Genomic DNA, 26,122 nt, shown 5'->3' on the forward strand with positions numbered 1-26,122 from the left:
GCTTTTTCCCCCCAGTACATTGACGATTCTTTGTAGCTACTTGAACTCATTTTAAAGACATTTTGAAAGAACTATAAGTCAAGCTATAAAGTATTTGGCTTTTGCAGGAATAAAACACCCCTTTTGAGTCAAACACAGGTCTTTCAGGCACTAAAAACAAGTAGGAAATGAGAAAAAAATTAAAACCAGAAGACTTCAGGAAAGTGACAAATTGGAAAGCATTCTAGAAGACTCATAGGACGACTTTCTGTGAAAGAAGCACTCTAGGAGCTTTAAAAGCTTATGGGCAATTTATATTATAAAAGGATTTTAGGCTCAAAAGTTTTGGGGGAAGGCACAGAAAAAACAGTGCCATATTCTTAAATTGGTGAGTGATTATTTTGTGTTCCTCAATGTGTCTCCTTCCTTTACTTCTCTCCCTTTCCAACTTCCTTGCTTTCTTCTTCCTTTTCCCTCTACCCTTCCCTCGCCTCTTCTTTTCCCCTTTCTTTTTTACCCTCCCCCAAGGTATGTAAATGCATTTGTCTTAAATTCTTCATGAACGAATTTTAGAGGATTTTTCAGGGTTCCCAGTTGGAAAAAGCCTTCTACACAACTTGAAAGGCTGATGTCCCTCTCAGGAAATGAATGAGTCGATAACCTCTGACACCAGTGACCACTCCAGTGAACCTTACCTTAATTCCACTAATACTGGAGGCCCCCAATCAGGCAAGACTGTGAATCTCATAACTATACTGTACAGTGTAGTTCAGTTATGATATTCCACTTTTCACCCACATGTTCATAAATTTGAATTTCATCAAATTTAACAATAAACAGATTCTGAATCTACCTACATTATTATGATTCTGGTTTTATAATGATTAAACTGTTTTCTAATTAAAAGCAAACTTAAATGAATATTTTACAAAGCTAAACTATACTGGCCTGTGAATTTTGTGATCATTACTTTTATGTAAGTAATAGCATTTCACCTCGATTTACATGAATACTTTCTGAGATTTTTTTCCTCTTATACCAGATGTTGATTTTTAAAAGTGATTATTAAAATATGAAAAAATATAAATTACTTTCTCGATTTCATATTATGTCACAAGCTTAGCCTGTAATGCCATCATTGAGATTACTTTCTTGTCAGTGTAATCAGTATAATAGAAGTAATTTCTACCATCAAAATAATGCCTAGTAAATGTTTTGTTAGTAAATAATTTTTTCAGAGCTTTGAGCTTTTGTTAAACTTTCAAAGTCATTGGATTTTTGCACCTTTTCTTTTCTCCCTAACAGCTGGCACATGATTATTCCTCCCAAAATAAACAAAATGAGAAAGTAGCCCTTTTTCCTGAGAAATAACAAAAGGAATAACAGACAAAAAAAAATATCTTTCCAAATTGATTAGTTTTGATTAAACCTTTTATCACAAACAGCTGAAAATAACTTCTATTTTTTATACATCCATTTTCCAATCTGAGCCAATTAAATTTATATTTAGTTGTTTAATATGGGGAGGGAGTATAAATAGGTGTATACAGCTTTTTCCATAGCTCTTCGATTCATAATCCCTACATTTTAGCTTGTGTGAAACAGTGCTGGAGTGTGGATGTGTTTGAAGAGACTGGGAGGGGGATTGCTGGCATGGTGGGGGAGGGTCAACTCAGTAGCTTTGTCGAAGGAAGTGGTATCTGAACAGTTAGTTTCTTGGTAAACTGCTTGTTTAAGAAAATGGGGGGTGGGGTAGGCAAGTCTGGTGGTGCGTTTTAAGGTTTTAAAATAGCGATATTTTATATTTTAAAGGAAATAAAGTATTTTTAGTTAATCTATAATATTTATTGTAGTATTCGATAAGGGCAGAAATACTGTTGCCAGCATCTTGTAATCAATCGTTTGAACCAGTTTGAAAGGTAAAGGGGGTAGGCATTTTGAAACTGGGGGTCAGTTGAGGAAGGACAGTAGGAGCTTCATCCGTTGTTACATTTTCGTTTATTCAACTCTTCTAGCCATTGGTAGTGGACTTTTAAAATGTCAGGGTACAAGTCAATGTGATATGAATTTACCTTTTTTCTCCCACTTGTCCTTCTTTCTCCACCCCACCCCCTGCCCGCGCCGGCTTTTTTTCTCTCCCACCTCTTTCTTTGACTCTGCTGCCGCCTATCCTGGCGGCTCCTCTTCACCTCCCCTGCCTGGCGATCCCCTCCCCCTCCTGCCCTATGTCCTCCAGCTCTTGGGGAACAATCGCCACTGATTGAGGTTCACTCTATGTTAGGCTGGAAAACTGGGCTGTTATTTAGGAAGTCATTAATCACATCTCCTCCCCCGGAAAGAGATGGCAGAGAAACCTGTGAAGTACAATTCCTTACCAACCCCCTCTAAAATTTTCCAAAATGGTTTACCTAAACACAATTTGACTATGTGAAGGTGATAACGATTTTTCTAGTAGGATTTTATTTTAAATTTGAAAAAATTTCGGGCATAATCAGGTAATTTATGTGCCTCTGCCTTTTCCTAGGTGTATGTTTTCATTATCTAAAGTTTCATGGGGATGTAATTAGGTTTAATTAGATCTTTTATAAATTTTATATTTTCCTCTAAGAATTGAATTAAATATGAAATTAGCGTTCCAAGCAGGTTTACTGCCATGGAATAGCTGAATTCTTAAGGGGAAAAAAAGCGTTAACATCGGTTGTTTTATTTAAACGACCCCCTCCCATGATTTTAGTCAGGCTTGTGTGTAAGGCACGCGTGTGCACATATATGACTGCCTTTTTTTCTAAATCTATGATTCACAAGGTCCCTCCATTGTGTTTAAGTAGAAGCACGAAATCAGCATTCTGATTTATCCTAAAGAAGCGTTCCAAATTGTCTTTAAGATAACATGTTTGAGTTTTTCGTGTTCATTCATAAATTATTTTGATGTCAGCATAGATGAAATGGCGATTGGTTATCTCTTCCTCTTGCCAGCCCCTTAAGGATACGAGGTGAAATTAGTAGCAAGAAAGCATGTAATTGACAAAGTCACGTGTGCTCAGGGGGCCAGAAACTGGAGAGAGGAGAGAAAAAAATCAAAAGAAGGAAAGCACATTAGACCATGCGAGCTAAATTTGTGATCGCACAAAATCAAGATGTTAGATTGATGCAGAAGATCACTCCGTTCCAAAGGGAAAGTTTTCATCTCACGAGTTTGGAGCTGAGGGCCCGTGGGGCAACATGGCCGAAGGTTAATTTTCTTTTCTATTGTTTTACTGTGAATTTCTTTCTTCTTTTCTCCTCCCCCTCCCCCTCTCCCACCCTTCTTAGACCGTCCCCCCCTTCCCCTTTTACCCCAATACTGGGCATTACCTCCCAACCCCCCATCACGCAGTGGGGCTTTCTGCAAACCTATTGTTATAGATCTCCAAAAATGTTTTGTACCGCCCACACTGATTCACAACTTGAAAAGCTTTCAGGGGGCTATTGTTTGAATTGTGTGAGTGTGATTAAGCGCAGTTTCAGTTAGTGATTCCAAGAAAACTTTTATACACCTGCCCCCTCCCCCATTCCACCCCAACTTTAATTGAAAGTTATGGGGGGGAGGGGAATGCACATTGCAAATAACGCTGGATTCGGTGCTGCCCCATGTGCCTTAACTAGTAGCTCTAAACCATCTTCACGATTTCTCTTTCCTCCTCGTGCCCGCCGGAGAGAATAGTTTCGCTGAAAATTTCTTTTTGTCAATGGGATCAGTATTAAATCAGCAATATACAAGTAAAGTATCGCATGCTGTAATGTAAAATGTGGCTGAAAAATGGAGTTAAATGAATAAGTACACGTATGTATAGAAACGTGGAAGTTGGTGTGATCGATAGAACAGTGTGGCTTCCCCCTCCCCCGCTTTCCTTTTAATCCTTTTCATTTTAAGTATTTTCTGTGGAGAAAAGAAATCAAACCATTAAAAAAATTTTTTTTTCTGTTACCCTTCCCCCCCAACCCCAGGCAGGCAATTTTTTTTTTTTTTTTAAATCTTTGAATGCACATTGAATGGGAATACAGACTGACTTTTTTGTCCTGTTCCTTCTCAGGCGGGGCGAGCAAAGGTGGTGGAGAAGAGCCCGGGAAGCTGCCGGAGCCGGCAGAGGAGGAATCCCAGGTTTTGCGCGGAACTGGCCACTGTAAGTGGTTCAATGTGCGCATGGGATTTGGATTCATCTCCATGATAAACCGAGAGGGAAGCCCCTTGGATATTCCAGTCGATGTATTTGTACACCAAGTAAGCCAAACTTTTTTGTCCCCCTCTTCATCTTTTTCCATGTGGAGGAGCTGATCGGTAGTTATGCCAATAGACGTACAATAAGATGTCCTTCGGTATATTGAAAGACAAAATCTTCCCTAAAATCACTAGGTAGTCCAACGTTTAGGGTACGTGTATGGGCCTTTTCCTGGGTTTTCTGTCTAAAGAGAAAAGAAAATATTTGAAATTTCACTATATATATATTAAGGTTGACGTTATTAGCATTTCCCCCTGCTTCATTCTACAGCAAAATAGTGTTCTTGTAGTTTCCGGTATTATCTATACAATATACTTTGTCGCCTGTATCTGGTGAATGGGTAGAAAAATGAAGAAACATGATCATTTTAAGGTTGAAAAAACAAAGCGAAACAGTTTGCTGTGGAAAGAAATGTATAGATTGCCTTATTTTAGACACCTCTAGTCACAGTAGCTCCCTTTATTATTTCATCGCTGCCTGTCCTGTAGTCATTTTGTAGACTCAGATCAAAATAATTTGACTTCATAGTAAAATAAAATAGAACACTGTTGGCCTAATGTGGTTGTAAAGAAATGCGTGCAATAGAGGGATGCTTGACAAACATTTTAGAAGTGTGCTCCGTGTAGTCATTGGTCTACGTATACTGTCTCTTTAAGAGACTGAACTCAAAAAAACATGTGGCCAGAGGCGGCTCTTGCTTGTGTGTTTAAAATGTGCTGGTCTGCTACTTGGGGTAAATTTCCACCTTTGCTCGTATTGTGTTGTAATTTTTAAAGATGTTTTAATACCAAACAGAATTTCATTGCTTCCCATATTCAAAATTTTACCCAGGAAATAATGAATTAATACTTCTGCCTTTACTCCTCTCTACTGCTTAATCCCTTTATAGTAAAAAAGATACTTTTATGGAAGCCGGTTGTTTCCTCAAAAAAAGGTAAATATAAATTTTCTGTAGTTAGAAATAAAGAGGTTTACGACTAAAGAGATTTATTTTGGCATGATAATCTAAGTTAAAAAGAATTGAATGAAAGGCTGTTAATACTACAGATTGACAGATACATGGGTGAAATACTTGGTATATTTGCTTGAAAAGTATATATTTGATACTGTGTTGCATGTTCCTAGTAATATTTATACCCCCTTCCCTAAGGAATATCATCTTCAAATTAAATGTATAAACAATAGAAACATATGAAACCATTCTGTGTTGTCCTGTGGTGCTTGGTAGCTTCCTGACCTTGCTGTGTGGTGTGTGTTTTCCTTTCCTGAAGGCCTGGCCATCATTATTGGCTGTTTATATGTGGAAGGATCAGCATAATCTGTGAATTGAAACAGGGTTTAAATACACAAATACAAGTCCACATACAGACTACTGGATTTTATGCTTCCTATTTTATAGTGCAAAATGAAGCTACATTTTCTGTTTTTTCCCCTCTAAGACTGGATGACAAAAATCATTGACAAATCCATTTTCTCTCAGGCTCTTTCTTCCCCCTTTGAACCTTCTTTAGGTTGTTAAATTGTTTTTTATGATCTCATAAATTTGTTTTATAGATGAATGAAAAAATAACCCTTTTCTTCTTTGTCTGGTCACACCTTTTTATAATTTGATTTTCTATGTTTACCTTCTAAAATATTCATCAAATGTTAAGATATTTTATTAACCAATGTTAATGTTTAGAACCACAAGGCATTTGTGTTTACACTATTTAATGATTATATATTGATAAACATTCCTCTATTCACTGAATTAAAACATGTAGCTGCTGAAGTTTTTTAAATATATAGCTGTTTCTATACTATAAACATTGATTTTTAAATAGTTGACTTAATCTTCAGTTATATACAGTAGTATATACATACAGTTCATGTATATATTAAAAGGACAGTATTAAATGATGCCTACTTAAAGAGGTTTCTTATATTGTAATATACATAAATTGTATATAAATTGTATGAATAATTGTTTTGAAGAAGGCAGGAATCCTACTGATGTTAGCCAAGCAACTACAAGTAACAGTTAGATGGTTGTAAATGATACAGGTATTATGTGTGCATCACTTATGGAATAAGGTTGCAATTCAAGACGATTTCATAGAATTTTAAAAAACATTTTTATTATTATTTTAGAGGCCTTTTTAGTTTTATAAGCATTTTTGAAAACATACCAGGTTTTATGTCTATGTACTATTTTGTTGTGAAAGGATATGTATCATAGGTGATTAGGAATTTTAAATGTTCAACTGGACCTATGTCTACTCAAAATTTTTAAAATATATGACATAGTTTTTTTTGGAGTGTTTGGAAGTACATGTGTCACTGGATTTTTTTTTGACGTATTCTGAAACATTTTTAATAATGTATATTTGGAGAAATAAAAAACAAATTATTTGTGTCCTTAATAAACACATAAAAATTTATGCTGAGGCACCTAGGATACTTTTTCTCTTAAAAATATTGATTGCATGTAACAGCATATCAAAACATATTCAGTTGCTTCAAAATAAAGAGAATATATATATGTGTGTGTTTTAAAATTGAGCTGTGTATTTGTAGTTATGTATATTTATAGTTACATAACTCTACTTAAAATTTATTGGCAGTAATACCGTCAAACTTTCTTGTAGTTCCTGTGATGTCACCAAATCCTCAAAAAGAAACACATGCCTAGGTGCTGTACTTTGTCTCTCTTTAGACATGTTGATAAATGCTGTGAGATTCTGCTGTTTGAGGATGGTATGTAACCATTGATGGTTTAAAATGACAGTCTTCATTTGATTTTCTAATGTTAACTTGTAATTTAAATAATCATATTTTTATGATGTGAAAATATATATTCTGACCCATGTTAATTGTGAAACATTGATATAGTTCAATAATGAATATTTTATTTTTAAAAAATTAACAAAATATGTAAGTATTATATTTGTGAATTTTGTCATATCTCACTGTTGAAGTTTTTAAAAAACATTTAATAAAATAGGAAAATTTTGATGATTTTATTTTTAAATATAAATTTTTAAGAATTTCTTGAGTATCTAATGCAAACACAGATTTGTTTCAAATGAAGTAAGGATATACGTGGTTAATACAAATTTGTTACGTCTAAATTCTTTTATTTTTTTTTGAGGTGGAGTCTCGCACTGTCACCCGGGCTGGAGTGCAGTGGTGAGATCTCGGCTCACTGCAACCTCCACCTCATGAGTTCAAGCGATTCTTCTGCCTCAGCCTCCTGAGTAGCTGGGATTACAGGTGCCTGCCACCACGCCTAGCTAATTTTTTGTATTTTTAGTAGAGATGGGGTTTCACTATGTTGGCCAGGCTGGTCACGAGCTCCTGACCTCGTGATCCACCTGCCTCCGCCTCCCAAAGTGCTGGGATTACAGGCGTGAGCCACCGCGCCCGGCTTTAAGTCTAAATTTTTACTAAGGTGATTTCATAAATCAGAATATGATTATTTTGTAAGTGCAAGTAATTAATACTCCTACCAGTTTCTTATGTTTTTTAAAATCACAGTTAGATTGTAGGATAACATTTACATTACCTGGAAAATGTTACTGGCAGTTTTTTGAAATGTTAAAAGTTTTTAATAAGACTTAAATATTTGATGGTACTTTAGAGGAATAGAATGGTAATTAAATATTAGATCTCTTTTGGAGAAGGGCAACGTTAACCTAATAACTACCTGTTGATGTTTGTTATATAGGTTTTTCTATAGATTTTGATATTTATTTCCAAAGTCATTATCTTACCTAATAAGATAAAATGATCATTTGAATTTGATTTTGTTCTGGGGAGGTGTAGAATACATTCTCCTTATTACTCTCTCCTCAGCTTATGTGCCTAATAATACTTCACGTATTGGGTGTATATATACTTGGAATTCCTTGCCATCAAATATGATACAATTGTTTACATAAATGTATTTCATTTATTTCATAATGTATGCATAATGTGTGTATCTCTTTTTTTCTCAAAGAGAAAGAGTAATTTCAAAATGACTGCAATTTAGCTACCATTACTCAGTAGGCCTAAATATTTATTAATAATTTACCTTTATTCATCTTCATTTACCTTACAAGTATTGGTGTTTTCTTCTTATGGTCTTTATTTTTGAATTAGATTTTGATCTTTATGGATAATTCAAATGCCCGCATTAGAAAGGCTTTATATATTTTATGTTCCTTTGCTTCAAAAATATCTCAAGGAGTAATGGAAATAGAAAAAATAAGAATCATTATTGTTACTGAGTTAAAGCATTAACAGTATGAGATATGAAAACATTTAGAGATGACTAGTACTTAAATATATGAAAAATTTCTTACACATAGTTCAATCAGTTGATCTAATATAGAGTTCTTATGTATTTAATTAATTATACAATGTAGGAAAACAAATTTATTTCAGTATGTTCATTTTTAAGGGCTTTTCGTAATATTTCATTGCTAATTAATTAACCATGTTTAGTTTTGTTATAGTTAAGCATAAAATCATTTTTCACATGAAGAATATGTGTGATTATTGTTATTCTCTGGGCTGCTTAAAATGCCAATTAAAAAAAATTAGACATCTTGGAAACTTGAAAATGTGATCATAAGCAGCTCATTTGTATAGTGAATTACGTATTTTAATATTTTTAAAATGGTTTATAACCTACCAGATTTTTAAGATGAATTGCCCAGTTGACCATTTTCAGAGAATCTCAAGCTAAGTGCTTTAAGGCCGTTTAATCATAACATCACATTTAAAGGCATTTTATTTTTTATTTTTTTCTTGAGACAGTATCTGGCTCTGTCGCCCAGGTTGGAGTGCAGTGGCGCTATCTCTGCTCACTGCAACTCCGCCTTCTGGGTTCACGCCATTCTCCTGCTTCAGCCTCCTGAGTAGCTGGGACTACAGGCACCCGCCACCACGCCCGGTTAATTTTTTGTATTTTTAGTAGAGACGGGGTTTCACTGTGTTAACCAGGATGCTCTTGATCTCCTGACCTCGTGATCCACCCACCTCGGCCTCTCAAAGTGCTGGGATTACAGGCGTGAGCCACCGCTCCTGGCCAGGCATTTATTATAAAACAAAATTTTATAAGATTTCTTAATGTAGCCCTAAAGATACTTTTGATTTTCAAGTGGTGGTGCATTTCTCAGACTCTTTTTCATGTATTTAAGTCCTACAAAGACATTCTGATTCAATTTAAATGTGAAATGTGAATTGGGTACATATTGAAGATGTAGGCCTTTCTCCTGTTTTAAAGATTATTGGTGTACTTCTTAAATATTTTTCTCCTGCCTTTTTAAAGAGCAGTTTTAGGTTCACAGCAAAATTAAGAGGAAAATACATAGATTTTTCCATGTACCCTTGCCCCTTCAAATGCATAGCATCCTCCATTATCAACATCCCCTACCAAGAGTGGCACATTGGTTTCAATTAATGAATGTACATTGACACATCATAATCACACAGAGTCCATAGTTTATATTAGTGTTAGCCTTTGGTGTTGCATGTTCTCGCTAATTTTCAATTCCTCTTTTATTTTAAAAGACTATTCACAACAAATGAATGCAGTAAATCAAAGAATAATTTTTTAAATAAAAATATGAGTGTCAAACCACTTACAAGTATTCAGTGTAACCTTTTAAAGCATGTCTTTAACTTATCTTAGAGTTCTTAGGTTTCATGAGAAATTAAAAGCTTATTTGTTACCTGCGTTCAACTTGGTAGATTAAAAATTGAGTCCTTCACTGTAATTTTTGTCGCTTTCAGGCAGCAACAAAACATTATTTGGATTTGGTTTAATTCTTCCTATTCAGAGATAGTTAGAAATATTACAGTTATGTAATATTACATATTATAGTTATGTCTGTTTTAACCGAGCAGCTCTTTTGGTTTGTGATTAACTTAAAAGTTGCTACTTAAAAATAAGATGCACTGTATTGTTTTTGTTTTTTTGAGACTAAGTTACCCAGGCTGACCTGGAACTCCTAGCTAGTCTCAAGAGATACTCCCTCCTCAGCCTCCCTAATAGCTGTGACTACAGGCATGCACCACTATGTCCAGCTTGATGTACTATATTTTTACTTCTAAACTGAGAATAACCTAAACAAAGTGAAGATACTTCTGATCAATTAAACTGGAAAGTTATCTTAAATGTTATATTCTATAGACTTGATTTGGAATGAAATACGGGATATTTTATCATTATCAAAGACTATCAGTTCTTTATACTTTGAGCTATTTCCCCTGAGTTTTGAGTAACAGGAAGTTCAGCTTATTTAATACATAGTTACAATAGATGGCATTGTACCATATACAATGCATAAGAAACTCAACTGATTTATATTCCTCCCTAAAATAATTTGATTATAGCATCTTCTAATATCATAAAAGTTGATAACAGTAATGTGTTTAAGAAAGTACATTGCAGGTCAGTGGGGTACATTTAAAAATGATCTTTTAATGAGTAGTTTATCAAACAAGTAATGAAAGTACCATGTTGCATTTTGATACATCAGGATACATCTAATCATTTATCTCAAATTGGAGGACAGTCTGATTATTGCTTCTTCTTTTCCAATATCTAAATATTTGACAATTTGGAAATATTTTCTAAATAAGATTTACAAATAATTGATAGATTTAGTGTTATAATTTTTTCTATAATTTTCTGTTACCTGGAGTAATAATACCTAACTTTTAAAGTTGTTTTGAAGAGTAGGGGTAATGTTATATAACTGCCTAGTAAGTGTCTGTTGAGAAAATAAACTAATGTAAACTGGCCTTTGCCAAAAGAATCATGGTTAAGTTATTTTCGGTGGCGTATACTCATGGTGGATAATTAAGCTGGTCTTTTATGTGCTTTCTTTAAAATTGGCCAAAATGTGTTGTATATTAATAGTTTAATTTCCATTACAGTTGACGTTAAGGCTTTTTATTATAGTTTTGTGGCATTGAATATTGTTTTTGTTATTTAAAATAATTCTTTTGGCTGAGCATGGTGGCTCATGCCTGTAATCCCAGCACTTTGGGAGGCTGAGGCTGGCAGATTGAGCCCAGGAGTTTTAGACCAGCCTGGGTAACATGGCAAAACTCTGTCCCTACCAAAAAAATTAGCTAGGCCTGATGGCATGCACCTGTGGTCCCAAATATCAGGGAGGCTGAGGTAAAAGGATCACTTCTTGAGCCCAGGAGACAGAGGCCACAATGAGCCGAGATCACTCCATTGCACTCCAGCCTGGACGACAGAGCAAGATGGTCTCTAAAATTATTATTATTTTTTTTGAGATCTGGTCTCACTCTGTTGCCTAGGCTAGAGTGCAGTGGCAGGATCATAGCTTACTGAAGCCTTGACTTCCTGGGCTCAAGTGATCCTCCTGCCTTGGCCTCCCAAAGTCCTGGGATTACAGGCATGAGCAACAGTGCCAGGCCTAGAATATTGTTTAAAGTATCAGGGTGTAAACTGCAGCTTGGAAATATTTTTGTTATGCAGATATTTTGGTTTTAATAATTGTTGTAACATAAGATTTTACCTGTGTAAGATTTTACCTGTGTACATATGCATCTTGTGTATTCATTATAAGCTAAAGAAAAAATACTGTTTTAAATAGGCCTGTTGTGATAATTTAATACCATTTTTTGATTAATAATTATTTAATCTTTGTAAGATAGTATAGAATGATAAAGATTCTGGTCAAATCAGTATTCAAATCCCAGTTTATTAGATACCTGTGAGGGAAATAAGTTACCTTGTCAGTGTCTCAGTGGCCTATAAATCGGAGGACAAAAATAGTACCCACTTTGTATAGGGCTGTTAGGAGGATTACATGTTATTACATATGTAAAGCACCTAACACAAACTTGGCAGATAGTAGGGACTCAATGTGTGTTGTACATAGTTAGTATTATAAAGGAGAAGTAGTGTGGTATTGTGAGAAAAAAAACCATGGGAATAAGTGTTTGGCTTCGGCTCTGCCACTTGGTTGGTTTATAACTTTTGGCTGGTCACTTCCAGGGAGCTTCAGTGTTCTCATGGGTAAAATGTGATAAACAATATTTTTCATCTTTATTTTAGAGGGTTATGGTAAGGGTCAATTGAAATAATACACATGAAAATAATTTAAAAACTGTAACAATCTCAGGTTTTAATTTTAATCTTTTTTTCAAGAGCTATGTTTTTATTAATCATTTTAATTATAAGAGTTTTTCTGGTTTTTGTTTTGAGACAGAGTATTGCTCTTGCTCAGGCTGGAGTACAGTGGTGGGATCACGGCTCACTGCAACCTCAAACTCCTGACTCAAGCAATTATCCCACCTGAGCCTTCTGAGATGCTGAGATTCTAGGTGTGCATCACCATGCCCGGCTGATTTTTTTTTTTTTTTTTTTTTTGAGACAGAGTCTTGCTCCATTGCCCAGGCTGGAGTGCAGTGGTGCTGTATCGGCTTACTGCAAGCTCCGCCTCCCAGGTTCACGCCATTCTCCTGCCTCAGCCTCCAGAGTAGCTGTGACTACAGGCACTCGCCACCCCGCCCGGCTAAGTTTTTGTATTTTTAGTAGAGATGGGGTTTCACCGAGTTAGCCAGGATGGTCTCGATCTCCTGACTTTGTGATCTGCCCACTTCGGCCTCCCAAAGTGCTGGGATTACAGGCGTGAGCCACCGCGCCCAACCTCTGGCTGATATTTTTTATTATATTTGTAGAGACGGGGTCTCCCTATGTTGCCCAGGCTGGTCTCAAACTCCTGGGCTCAAGGGATCCTCCCACCTCAGCCTGCCAAAGTTACAGAGATTTACAGGCGTGAGTCACCATGCCTGGCCTCACTCTGGTTTTCTTTAGTTTTTTTTTCTACCTGGAAATTAACCTTTATCCTAGTAGTTTCTGTGCTTGTTAATGAGATTAATTCATATGCATTTTACTAATCTTCAATATAATATTAATTTCATTTATCATTATGGTATTTTCTCATGTGCTGTAAACTCACCACTTACTGAAAGGGCATAATTAGGCTTATTGATGTTCATATGTCTTGTCAGAAATTTATTGAATTCGCTGGGCGTGGTGGCTCATGCCTGTAATCCCAGCACTTTGGGAGGCTGAGGGGGGTGGATCACTTGAGGTCAGGAATTTGAGACCAGCCTGGCCAACATGGTAAAACCCTGTCTCTCCTAAAAATACAAAAAATTAGACAGGCCTGGTGGCACATGCTTGTAATCTCACCTATTTGGAAGGCTGAGGCAGGAGAATCGCTTGAACCCGGGAGGTGGAGGTTGCAGAGAACCGAGATCATGCCATTGCACTCCAGGCGACAAGAGTGAAACTCCCTCTCAAAAAAAAAAAAAAAAAAAAAAAGAAAGAAATTTATTGAATTTCTGTCCCAACTCAGTTTTTGTATAAACATTTTTAAAATTTTTATTTAATTAATTATTATTATTATTATTTAGAAACAGGGTCTTCCTCAGTCACCCAGGCTGGCGTGCAGTGGTGGGATTATAGCTCACTGCAACTTCGAACTATTATAGCTCACTGCAACTTCGAACTCCTGGCTCAAGCAATTATCCAACCTGAGCCTTCTGGGTAGCTGGGACTACAGGCGTGCACCACCATGCCTGGCACATGCCACTGCGCCTGGCTAATTTTTAAAATTTTTTGTAGAGACAGAATCTTGCCTTGTTGACCAGGCTGGTTTAGAACTCCTGGCTTCAGGTAATCCTCCTGCCTCTGCCTCCTTAAGTGCTGGGATTACAGATGTGAGCCACTTTGCTCAGCTTGTATAAACATTTTTAGAAATGTAAATCAGCAAGATGGCTTAATGTCATAGAAAAGTATTAACTTTTAAAAAATGATTATAAAAATCGTGGTTCAGTAAAGCCAACTAATTTTTATTGATCATGTACTAAGTGAAACACTGTTGGTTTGGTATTTTCATTTTAGCAAACTTTAAAATAAGTTTTTTCCAGTTAATTCTCATTGTTTGCATATAAGGCATAAAAGCAAAGGATCATTTTTCCTGTGTTGTATTCACTTCCTTTTACGAAGTCTAATTATACAGTCTCTACCAATTTAATTTTGGGATAGCTAAGATAAAAAGCAAATATTAGTTTTAAAATTTTGAGCTAAATGCAATGATTTGTCAATAGTATTAAAATATGTTTTTCACATTTCATGTGGAGAAACTGTTTTTGCCAGTGCTTAGAATCATTAATTTATTGTGCTATTAGTAATATACTTAATTTCTACCAGCTGCTTTAAATCTTTTGTCATAACAGCCCACTTTAAAAAATCAAAACCCACTTAAATTTATTAGTTTTGTTAATCTTAAAATTAGACTATTTTTAAATCTTGTAAGTTTAATTTGGTAATAACTCTTAAGATTGCTATTTCGTTTTATGGTGTTATAGGATATAAAGACTCCATATAAATTTCAAATTACTTTTACTTTGGCCGAGATTTGTTGGTGATCATTTTCTTCCTTCAGCTTTTGTAAGCAATTTCCTAGGCCATTAGAGATAGTGAATAGAATGTTCCCAGATCCTATAATGCTTAAATTATTTTAACTTAGCTTATTTTTTTTTCTTCCATTCAAATGAATTGTCTTTATCCTTAGTTCAGTCTGTAACAAAAGTCTGGCAACATAGGTTATAGCTATTGCTTTAAATATTTAATAGATCATTAACATATTGTAAAGCTTGGAATGAATTATATCAACTTTTCTTCCTGTGTGATTTAAATAATACATGATTTTGCTTATGATATATAAGCACTGATCCTTCCAAGTTAGTAACACTTTTCAGCAGCTCCTTTAAATAGATTAAATGATATTGGAGACATATACGTAACACAGCTCAGTGTAAGCCATACATTTTTTTTTAAAAGTGCATCTTTTTCAATTTTCACAAGAAAAAAAGCTCTTTTCAGGGGTTGATTAAACTGTGCGTTAGAAATTTAGTCACATTATTGGCCTCATTTTTTAGCTCTCTAATTAAAAATTTTCGTTGAATACTCAATCTAAGGACACTTGGATTTGCATGTTTGCCCCTTTCACTGTTTCCTCCCCCCATGCCATTGAAGAATTTTGAATGGTGAGGAATTTGTGCCCTTTGGCTCAGGTTGCAGGCCCACTTGATCAAGCCACAGAAGCCAGGGTCAGAACTATTCATTGCTTATCTTTTCCTTGGGCCACTTGTAAAGCCTGCTTTCTGCTCTGGGAAACAAAACAAAACAACAACAACAACAACAAAAAGCCCCACAAACAACTCTTTATATTGGACATGTATAAAGCCTGCAGTATAAAAATGGGCACAATAGTTGATTCTTTATTGGGACTCTCCATGGGTTAATTTCGTTATCTTTAGAAGTTTTTCATTGCATTGCAGCTTATTTGATGTATATACTTTAAATACATGTTATTTTATATGGTATGGTATCCTGTTGGCAGTGAAAGTGTGGTCATATGATGTTTTTCTCTTAGGTTGAGATTTACCACTTTTGAAATGTAATGATTACTTTTAAGTAAATTGAATTAATTTGAATGAAAGCTATAAAAAGCCCTAAAGTATTTTATTTTGATGTGCTTAATTTCTAGCATTTATGCAGACATTTAAAGCTTCCCTGAATTAATAACAGCACAAGTTTATGAGCTGTTCCAATAATGGTGCAAAGACTACATCTAGACCCAGGTTTAAACAAACACAAAACACTTTGTTCTTATCTTAGCATCCTTTAAAAGTATACAGCTCTGGTTCAGGACCTCAGGACCACCCATCACCCTGGACATTGGATACTCCTATTTATTCAAGAGGCTTGTGAAGTATCTGTGTGCCAGTGGGGGATGGTGTGTGTATCTGTATAAGGAATCACAGTTAGGTGATTTTACCTCAATAAAAGCTTCAATATTGTTTATATACTGAATTTTGTCCCTGAAGAATTTTCTAGTTGTAAAACCTAATTTACATTAAATGCTTGTTATTTTATTTAAGTTCTGGCTGCAGTCTTCGCATTTTTGATGTTTTCAGAAGGCTAAAATGGGCCCCTATTAAGATTAATCTTAATTCAGTATAGTTTTTTGGCTTTCAGGCCCCACCCGTTAGCTTTGGATAGCTAATACCAAGCTTTTGTTTCTTCCTGTAGAAAGGAAAGGAAAGAAAACTTTCTCTTTTATTGCTTAAGTCATGTGACTTCCCTTTTAGTTAGTCACAGATGGGATTGCAGTGAATCTCAGAATGAAGCATAAAACTTTGAGAAAATATTTATTGATATGTGTCTTCTTTAATTTCATATGCTTTACCTTACATTACATGCATGCTGTTGTTTTTTAGGAAGCTGAAAAAAATTACTACTACATAGATTTTTAAAATAATACGGACCTTTTAATCTACCGTGGTAGTTTCTTAGTTACTTATTTTTCTCTCAGTTATCTTTTAGCATCATTTGAGGTTTCTAAACTGTAGCTTGTTTCTCAGAACTCATAGTGTAGAGAAAGTAGGGGTGGTGGTTGGGAGACATTAGCAGGAAATAATTGCTGGCAGAATAAAAGAAAGAAATACGTTATAGGACTACATGTAAAATACAAGAGGGAATTAATTAGATGTATTTCTTCTTGCTCTTCTGACCCACCTCTTAACAGTTAGCATAGGGTAGCTAGCTGTTTGGAAGAAAATCCTATCCACCTCCGGTGATATTTATATACTTTTTTTTATAAAGTTAAATGAGGATAAGTGTTTGATGCTTATTCCTAATTTGGTGACTTAGTCATGATGCTCTAGTTTATTGTGAACCATTAAATATTTGATCTTTAAAGTTATTTTAATTTGTTCTTAAGCTACTTGTATTCAAATGTTTAAATTCTATTTTAGTGAACAGTATAACTGTGTCCAAATAATAACTAAAATATTTGAAACAATAGTTTCAAAAATAGTACCTTCTCTGCCATTGATTTTTAAAATATGTCATTTATTGGCACATATTTTCATGCAAATAAGTACTTTTAAAAGACTTTTAAGAATACTGTATAGACCACCCTTGACATAAGTAATTACATTTTAAAATCTAATAGGCATTTTTGTTTAAAATATTTTATTTCAATGAGTATTTATTGTTTACTTAAAAAATTCTTCCTTAAATTTTCAGTCTTATAGATCTTAAAAGACAATGATATTTGGTCATATGATCTTCATATCAGTCCAAGATAACTTTTAAGTTAACTAGATTTATAAATACAATCTTTTGGTCTGCTTTTAGGATGAATAATGAGAGAAACAAAGTCATCTTTTCATTTTTAGTAGTGTTTTGTGGTAAGTTTATTTTACCTTTAAAAGTTAAATACAAGATTTGTTGAGCTACATAGAAAGGCTACTTAAGTTTCTGTTGATAACAGTGGGTTATCAACCTTTCAAGAACTAGGATCAGGTATGAAGTCTAATTAATGTATTGGCCCATGCTTTCATTGACATTAAAATTTACAGCAATTGATTTATTTTTTTATGTCCTCTACAATTGAATGTTTCAACTTCTGTTTACTTAGTTAAATTTAAATTTTTATTGATATTTTAATTAATGCTTAAGTTGTCACTTAAATTTTGCCTTTTGGAAAGGTTTAGGATAGTAAATCTTTCAAATCCATGATCCTCCCTCGTTTGTCATTTTGATTAGCAAGGGATACAGAAAACACTAACGACTATTATTAAGCATTTAAATCTAGTACTAACATTTATTGTTGAAATTATTTGTATCCTAGTATTACTGTTATTTATTTATTTATTTATTGGAGATAGGGTCTTGCTCTGTCTCCCAGGCTGTAGTGCAGTGGCGCAGTGTCGGCTCACTGCAGCCTCCACCTCCCGAGTTCAAGTGATTCTCATGCCTCAGCCTCCTGAGTATCTGGGACTACAGGCGCACGCCACCACACCTGGCTGATTTTTGTATTTTTTAGTAGAGAGGGGATTTCACCATGTTGTCCAGGCTGGTCTTGAATGCCTGACCTCAGGTAATCCACCCACCTTGGCCTCCCAAAGTGCCTGGATTACAGGTGTGAGCCACTGTGCGTGGCCTACTGTGAGTTTTAAAATAAAAAGATAAACAAAAGCCTGTTTTTAAAGAAGTGCTACCTTGGTTTTTTTGTGTGACCCAGGCTTTAAAAAAAAATACATAACAAAATTTGGTATTAATTAATAACAACATTTGGAAGTGAAAGGTGAAAAGTTGAGGGTTTTCCCCTTTATACCTGTTTTCTTCCTTCAGAATTTTTCTTTAACTTCTGTGGAGAAAATTAGTTTTTAAAATGAATGTATTCAGGTTTTAAGCATCTTCATGTTTTGTCAAAAATACAAGGTTAGTTTGCTGGGGTGGGGGTAACACCATTAGATGTGTTGCTACTTGTTTTTGTGTGGGTTATTGTAAGTATAAGTTTAATGAATTATTTGATTTCTAGATTTTCTTTCTCCTAAAATAAAATTAATACTAAATAAATAAATTTTCAAATAGTTGAAATATGTGAACAGCCAGATAGATGCAGATATCTGTTTCAGTACATATTTTTTAGAGTTCAGTATTTATTTTTTTAAGGATATGATATTTAAAAATCTTAACAAATGAGGCCGGGTATGGTGGCTCATGCCTGTAATCCCAGCACTTTAGGATTTAGGAGGCTGAGGTGGGCGGATCACCTGAGGTCAGGAGTTCGAGACCTGCCTGGCCGACATGGCAAAACCGTGTCTCTACTAAAAATATAAAAATCAGCCAGGTGTGGTGGCAGGCGCCTGTAATCCCAGCTGTTCGTGAGGCTGAGGTGTGAGAATCACTTGAACCCGGGAGTCAGAGGTTGCAGCGAGCCGAGATTGTGCCACTGCACTCCAGCCTGGGGGATAGAGTGACACTCTGTCTCAAAAAAAAGAAAAAAAGTCTTAACAAATGATGTTTGGGAAATTGTCTTGTTAGATGGTGACCACTTTTCCATCCTCTCTGTCTTTAGTTTTAAAAATGTCTGGTCACTGTTAAGCCATTAATATTCCTAATAGTAATTCAGAATTTCCTTTGATATTTAATGTTGAATATGTATTCCAAAATCTCTTAAAACATGGGATAATGTTTTCAGAGTGAGAATTTAATAGAATAGAATTCATTATTTTGATTTATATTGTTCAATTTTCAGTGTAAATTGAAAAACGAAATTACCCAAATTATTGGTGCTTTATGCTGTCCCCAAATTATTCCCTGCCCTATCATTATAATTTGATCTGCCACCAGGAATTATTACAGCCTTAAGTCGTCTCTTTCTTTAGTCTCCTTCTCTCTTTTTTCCTCCTCCTCCCACTCCTCTTTGGGAAGGAAGCCTGAGGCCCTGGCTTTAGAGATACCAGGAAAAAGCAATCACTCAGCAGAAAGTGTCTGTCTTTAGCAGAAGTGTCATTCCTTGACGAACAGTGTAGTTGAGAAGAAGTTAATAACAGATAATAGAGTTTTAGAATTTATTCTAATTACTTTAGAATTTATTTTTGATACAGCTGGCTGTTGCTGTCATGAAAAAATGTCTGTTCTGTCTCTTTAGGTATTAGCAAAGTCAAATCCAGTTCTTCACCACATTTCTGTCTTTACTTAGATTTGGTTAATTCTTTTATACCTTTTCTAAAGGCTAATGATTTTTCCAACATTGAAGAAGAAAGAGTTCTTAACAAGAGCATTGGATGGTTAAGTAGTTTTAACATTTTTACACACTTATTGATATAACCTGAATTTCCAAAGAAAGTATATATGAAATGTTTTACTGTACATCATTTGTCATCTGAAGATAGTGTTTGTGTTTCTAGCATATTTTTACCTAGAAGAAGGCTTTTAAAACCACAGACTGACTCATAAAATAGGCTAATAATGAAAATAAATTGATATCAATAGATGTAGAAATGTTTTAATTGTTTACTTCCTTAGAAAGACTGTTTGTGAAGTTGGTTGTTTTCCAAGATGAGTAAAAAAATGCAGATTCAGGTTGGGTGAAGTGGCTCACACCCGTAATCCTAGCACTTTGGGAGGTCAAGGTGGGCAGATCACCATGTCAGGAGTTCAAGACAAGCCTGGCCAATATGGTGAAACCCCGTCTCTGCTAAAAATACAAAAATTAGCCGGGTGTGGTGGCATGTGCCTGTAGTCCCCGCTACTTGGGAGGCTGAGGCAGAAGAATCGCTTGAACCTGGGAGGCGGAGGTTGCAGTGAGCCAATATCATGCCACTGCACTCCAGCTTGGGCGACACAGCAAGACTCCATCTCAAAAAAAAAAAAAAAAAAAGAAAAAGAAAAAAAGAAAATGCAGATTCAGTGGAATAAACTCTATAAACCATAGTGTAAACTCCCTGAAGGGCCCAAGTTTCTTCCATTGCAGTATAGGTATTTCTTTTGGCTTTTCTTCATCTTAAAGGGTAATCTCTTTACTTAGCTCCACATGAATTTAAGTCTCTTATACTTGTTGACTAGTTTGAAAAACTTACACAGTATGGTTATGAATCTCACAGTTAGCTCACAATCTGTATATGAAAGATAATAAAAATAAATATTGCATAAAACATGTTTTATGGAAAGAATCAAGGATATTTTGAATTATCATTATTATTATTTTTTGAGATGGAGTCTCACTCTGTTGCCCAGGCTGGAGTGCAGTGGCATGATCTCTGTTCATTGCAACCTCTGCCTCCTGGGTTCAAGTTGTTCGCCTGCCTCAGCCTCCCAAGTAGCTGGAATTACAGGCACCTGCCACCACACCTGGCTAATTTTTGTATTTTTAGTAGACATGGGGTTTCACCATGTTGGCCAGGCTGGTCTTGAACTCCTGACGTCAGGTGATCTGCCCACTTCGGCCTCCCAAAGTGCTGAGATTACAGGCGTGAGCCACCGTGCCCAGCCCTGGATATTTTGAAATTTTTGAATATTATTTGTTTAAAGGATAAATACAAACATAATAGCTAAGTAGATTTAAGGTAATATAAAAATTGATCATTCTATCGAAAGATAGAGTAATATCTTTGATTATTCTATAATAGACTATCTAATATTTAATAATATCTAAAAATACAGTTAGATTATAATCATTTGTTCGTCTCTGTTAATTCCTCTGCAGATTAACATTTGTAGTTATTTTATAGTTTTATAGATTAACATTTATATTTTGTTTTAAATGCTTGCTAACACTAAATCCCCACTACTACCAATCCCTAGGCATAGACCCCAGTTTGCCACCATTTTTTCTTAACTGATTATCCAAAGCCACTGGTTTAACTTCTCTCTACCAAGCCTTCTGTTCTGCCACCTGAGAGAACTGTTCAACTATAGACAGTATTGTAGTAATTATGAAAATTTTGATATAGTGACAACACAGTGATGATAGTGTAACTTTTACAGAGTGCTTGCATGTGCCAAGTACTGTGCTTTTTTTCTCTTTTTTTTTTTGGACACAAGACCTTGTTCTGTCTCCCAGGCTGGAGTGCAGTGGTGTGGTGTGATCACGGCTCACTGCAGCCTCATCCTCCCCAGGCTCAGGTGAACCTCCCACCTCAGCCTCTTGCATAGCTGGGACTACAGGTGCGTGCCACCATGCTCAGCTAATTCTTTTCTTCTTCTTCTTTTTTTTTTTTTTTTTTTTTTTTTTGTAGAGTTGGGGTTTCACCACGTCGTCCAGGCTGGTCTCAAACTCCTAAGCTCAAGCAATCCGATTACCCCACCTTGGCCTCCCAAAGTGCTGAGATTACAGTCATGAGCCACTGTGCCTAGCCTAGTGTGCTATGTCCTGATGAAGAAAATGATCATAGAATGGCTGATTGCCTAATTTCACACAGTTGAGCCAGCAGTGTCACCCCAGGGTAGTGCTCTTAAATCTCTGGGTTCTAGCCACATGTAGCTGTTTTAATTTTATATTAATTACTTTGTGCTAGGTGCTAAAGATTCAGGTATGAGCAAAAAGCAGAGAGGGTTTCTGACCTCGTGGAGCTTAAAGACCAGTTAAGGAATCAGACAATTTCATCACACAAATGAAAGTAAAATTAGTGTGATAAAGACAAGGTACATGGTGCTTTGCATGTGTAATGGTAAGGGGCCTGACCTAGTCTCAGGGTGAGAAAGGCTTCTTTGGGGCAGTAGATTTGTGATGAAGAATGAAGAACGAGTAGGCAAATAAACAAGGAAAAGAGCATTCTAACAGAAGAAGGAGTTGTGGGCAGAGGCTTTGTGGCTTTGTGTTGTGGAACTTTATTGAACATTAGCTTTACAAAGTGTTAAGATGACAAAGATCAGTAATATCCAGTCTCTGTCTTTAAGAGCTTATAGTCATGTGTATGCATGTGACCAACAGTTCCCACAGAGTGTAAAGTGCCAGGATAACAGCATTGTGGTAGCAATTGCCAATGCTTTTAGTTGCAGGGAAGGCTTTTACAAAGGAAGAGCCCATTTGAGATGGGCCTTGGAAATACCTAGGAAATTGTCAGCCTGAGAAGGCATTTCATATTGTAAATGAGCAAAGATGTGGAGAGGTTAAAGAGCCTCTTGGAAAGGCCAGTGTCTGGTTAGAGCATGGAGACTTGATGGGTGAAGGGCAAAAGGGAAGGAGGTGGAAGATGAAGCTCAAGCCAAGGTTGGGACCAGCTTGTAGCGGGCAGGCTACTTTTTGTTAGCCCTTACCCTGAACATTGCTATTGGTGAATTTATTTAAAGTATTCACTCTCCCAGAAGTTTCATTGCCTATTTGTTTTCTGAATAAAATTTAGACATCATAGCCAGATATTTAAGCTCTTCATGATCTGATTGAATCTACTTCTTATTTTTATTTTTTTTTTTGAGGCAGGGTCTTGCTCTTTCAGGTTGAAGTACAGTGACATGATCATAGCTCACTATGTATAATCTTGTACTCCGAGACTCAAGTGATGCTCTCACCTCAGCCTCCTGAGTGAATCCACTTTTAAAATCTTTCTTCTCATATTTCCTATTTAAATTGTTTGCTTTGTCAAATAGGACCTGCCATTTTATAAACATACCCTTCGCTTCTTTGCCACTTTTCCTTTGCACAAACAGTATTTTCTCCCAAATTCCTTCCTACATTCACTTTTGGAAATCATTGTCATCCTTCAGAACCTCGCCCCAAAGTCAGAACCTTCTTTCTCCAAGGGCTTTCTAGCCAGAATTGCTTACTTCCTTCTTATAAACTTCAAAACTCTTTATAAATAATGTGTCATTTATCATAGACCGTCTTCTATTATTATTTTGTTTCCTTTTTTCTCCTACTGAATTGTAAACTCTATGTGGAAATTGTTTTATTAAGTTTGGTATTCTGACAATACTTAGGTGTATGCCTTTCTCTTTTTGTTGTTGTTGTTGTTGTTGAGACAGACGATCACTCTGGCAGCCAGGCTGGAGTGCAATAGTGTGATCTTGGATCACTGCAACCTCCACCTCCCAGGTTCAAGTGATTCTCCTGCCTCAGCCTCCCAAGTGGCTGGGAGTACAGGCGTGCGCCACCATGCCTGGCTAATTTTTGTATTTTTAGTAGAGATGGAGTTTCACTATGTTAGCCAGGCTGGTCTTGAACTCCTGACCTCATGATACCCCCGCCTTGGCCTCCCAAAATGCTGGGATTACAGGCGTGAGCCACCGCACCCGACCAGGTGTATGCCTTTCTTATAATTCCTACTGCAGAACATTTCTTGAACAATGAAAAAAAGCATAATACATTAGGAATTTTTTTCCTGTCTTCCATTGGGTAAAAACATAGGGCTTCTAGAACATAAACTGTATTCAGTGTCCAAGAGAATATATATTAACTCTTCTTGTTTAAGAAAACCAAGTGTTTAACCTATATTCCATCCCCTTCTAATACCACTCTTACATATTCATTATGCATTGAGTTATATACGGTAAACTGTAGAAATCCAAGATAGTTTTGGGCTACTGCCCTCCACCTTCTTTTTTTCAGTGGAAAAGATGGTGGCTTCCGTGTTCTATTTGTTACTATAGTTTACCGCTAAATCTAAAGTATCTGTAGTTCATTGGAGGGGAAGGATCTATCTGTCTAATTCTCTTTTTAAGTCCAAAAAACATTGAACTGGATGTTTAATAAATATTTAGAAGTGGCAGTCTCATTGGGAAGATGACGTGGTATTAAATGTAACTAATAGAGGCCTTGAAATGGGAGAGACCTGTGTTTGAATCCCAACTCTAATGCTTATCAGCTGCTTGAATACCTTAACTCAGTATTTATAGAAATCAGTAAATTTATAGAATTTATAGTATTTATAGAAATCAGTAAATTTATAGAAATTTACAGATTTATAGAAATCAGTAATACTAATTTTATAGGATTGTGAGGATTAGTGTTCATGTATTTTAAGTGTCTGGTCCAGTGTCTGAAAGGAGTATAAAGGTATCCTGTCTTTTTTTTTTTTTAATTAAAAAAATGTAGATATGCTACAATTGCTATAATGCAGAGTGAATCCGATAAAAGGGGTGACGGAGCCAAATCTTAATCCCTGTAGCAGGTAAGTGGGACTAACCACACAAGGTGAAATTTAATGGAATAAAAGACAGAAATTGGCACCAAAGATTTTTGTAGTGAACACTGTTGGTTGTATATCCAACATCCATTTCTTCCCTTCCTCCTTCTGATCAAAACCCTGGGTTATTTTATTCATGTATTTACCTCTATCCCCATATGCCACTGGGAAAAGTGGCTCCACCCCCAATATAAGGGGCTTAGACTTTTTAGTCTAAGCATGGCATTCTTCTGGCAACTATTGTAAGTCTAGGAGAGTGAGACATAAGTTGTCCGATTCAATCTGAAGGGAGCAGTTATTAGTTTTTAGTTACTAGTTTTTAGAGGGCCTAAACATTAGACATAAGAAACTACCAGTAAGTCATTTAAGATTTAAGTAACAATATGGACTAAATATAAAACATTTTAGCATTTTTGTTTTTAGGGTGTTATATGTTGTATTGTTCTGATTATAAATGTAGTACATGTGATTATAGGATATTTGGAGAAAAAGAATATAAAGATGATTTTTATTTTTATTTTTTAATTTAATTTAATTTTTTTTTTTTTTAAATACAGAATCTCACTCTGTCACCCAGGCTGGAATGCAGTGGTTCAGTCTTGGCTCACTGCAACCTCCGCCTCCCAGGCTCAAGTGGTTCTCCTGCCTCAGCCTCCCGAGTAGCTGATTACAGGTGTGCGCCACCACGCCCGGCTAATTTTTGTGTTTTTAGTAGAGACGGGGTTTCACCATGTTGGCCAGGCTGGTCTCGAACTTCCTGACCTCAAGTCATCCACCCGCCTTGGCCTCCCAAAGTGCTGGATTACAGGTGTGAGACACCGTGCCCAGCCAAAGATGATTTTTAAAATCACCCATTATTCTATCACTCAGAGATAACCACTGCTTACCCTTTGGTATATTTTCTTTTTCTTGTTAAAGAAAAAAAAGCTGTTTCTGAATCAGATATTTATGCTATTAGCTTAAGACTTTTTATACAAATAGGGAAATTAACTTTCAATTTTCTTTGTCAAATTATAAATTATGAGTTTAAAATTAATCAAATTATACAGAAAAACAGATATATAAATTTGGAAATTAAAAAAAGAGAATGTAGAGAAACACTATGCATTTGAGTGACAGATTCTGAATTATATTTGTTGATGAAGTATACATCTTTAAAAATGAGTAAACCTGATATTCTGTATTATTTCTTACTTTGGTCCGCTCATAATTTCATTAGTCTGAACATGTAAGCCATTTATTATTTTCAAAAATTTAAGTGCTTTGGGAAATTTTGTCACCTGGTTAGAGAAGAAAAACAACAGAATTATAGCAATATGTCTTTATCTTAACATGAGAAACATAGAAAGGATTGATGTGCTTTTGCATACAAATTT

General features: G+C 35.6%; 1 protein-coding gene across 6 annotated transcripts in view; it reads left to right on the forward strand.

Annotated features, from left to right (window-relative positions):
• LIN28B (lin-28 homolog B) overlaps positions 1-26,122 on the forward strand; it is a 149,769-nt gene that overhangs the window by 17,067 nt on the left and 106,580 nt on the right. For 3 of the 6 annotated variants that reach the window (XM_055391242.2, XM_055391243.2, XM_055391244.2), the window contains one exon: positions 4,053-4,240. In XM_055391242.2, the coding sequence (XP_055247217.1) occupies positions 4,053-4,240 (188 nt within the window). Of the gene's footprint in view, positions 1-2,813; positions 3,212-3,471; positions 3,739-4,052; positions 4,241-5,127; positions 5,173-6,865; positions 6,975-26,122 lie in introns of those variants that run through there. The other 3 variants (XM_055391246.2, XM_063707800.1, XM_019030207.4) reach the window with 3 other exon arrangements.

This window comes from Gorilla gorilla, chromosome 5, assembly GCF_029281585.2.
Source record: "Gorilla gorilla gorilla isolate KB3781 chromosome 5, NHGRI_mGorGor1-v2.1_pri, whole genome shotgun sequence".
Lineage (NCBI taxonomy): Eukaryota > Metazoa > Chordata > Mammalia > Primates > Hominidae > Gorilla > Gorilla gorilla.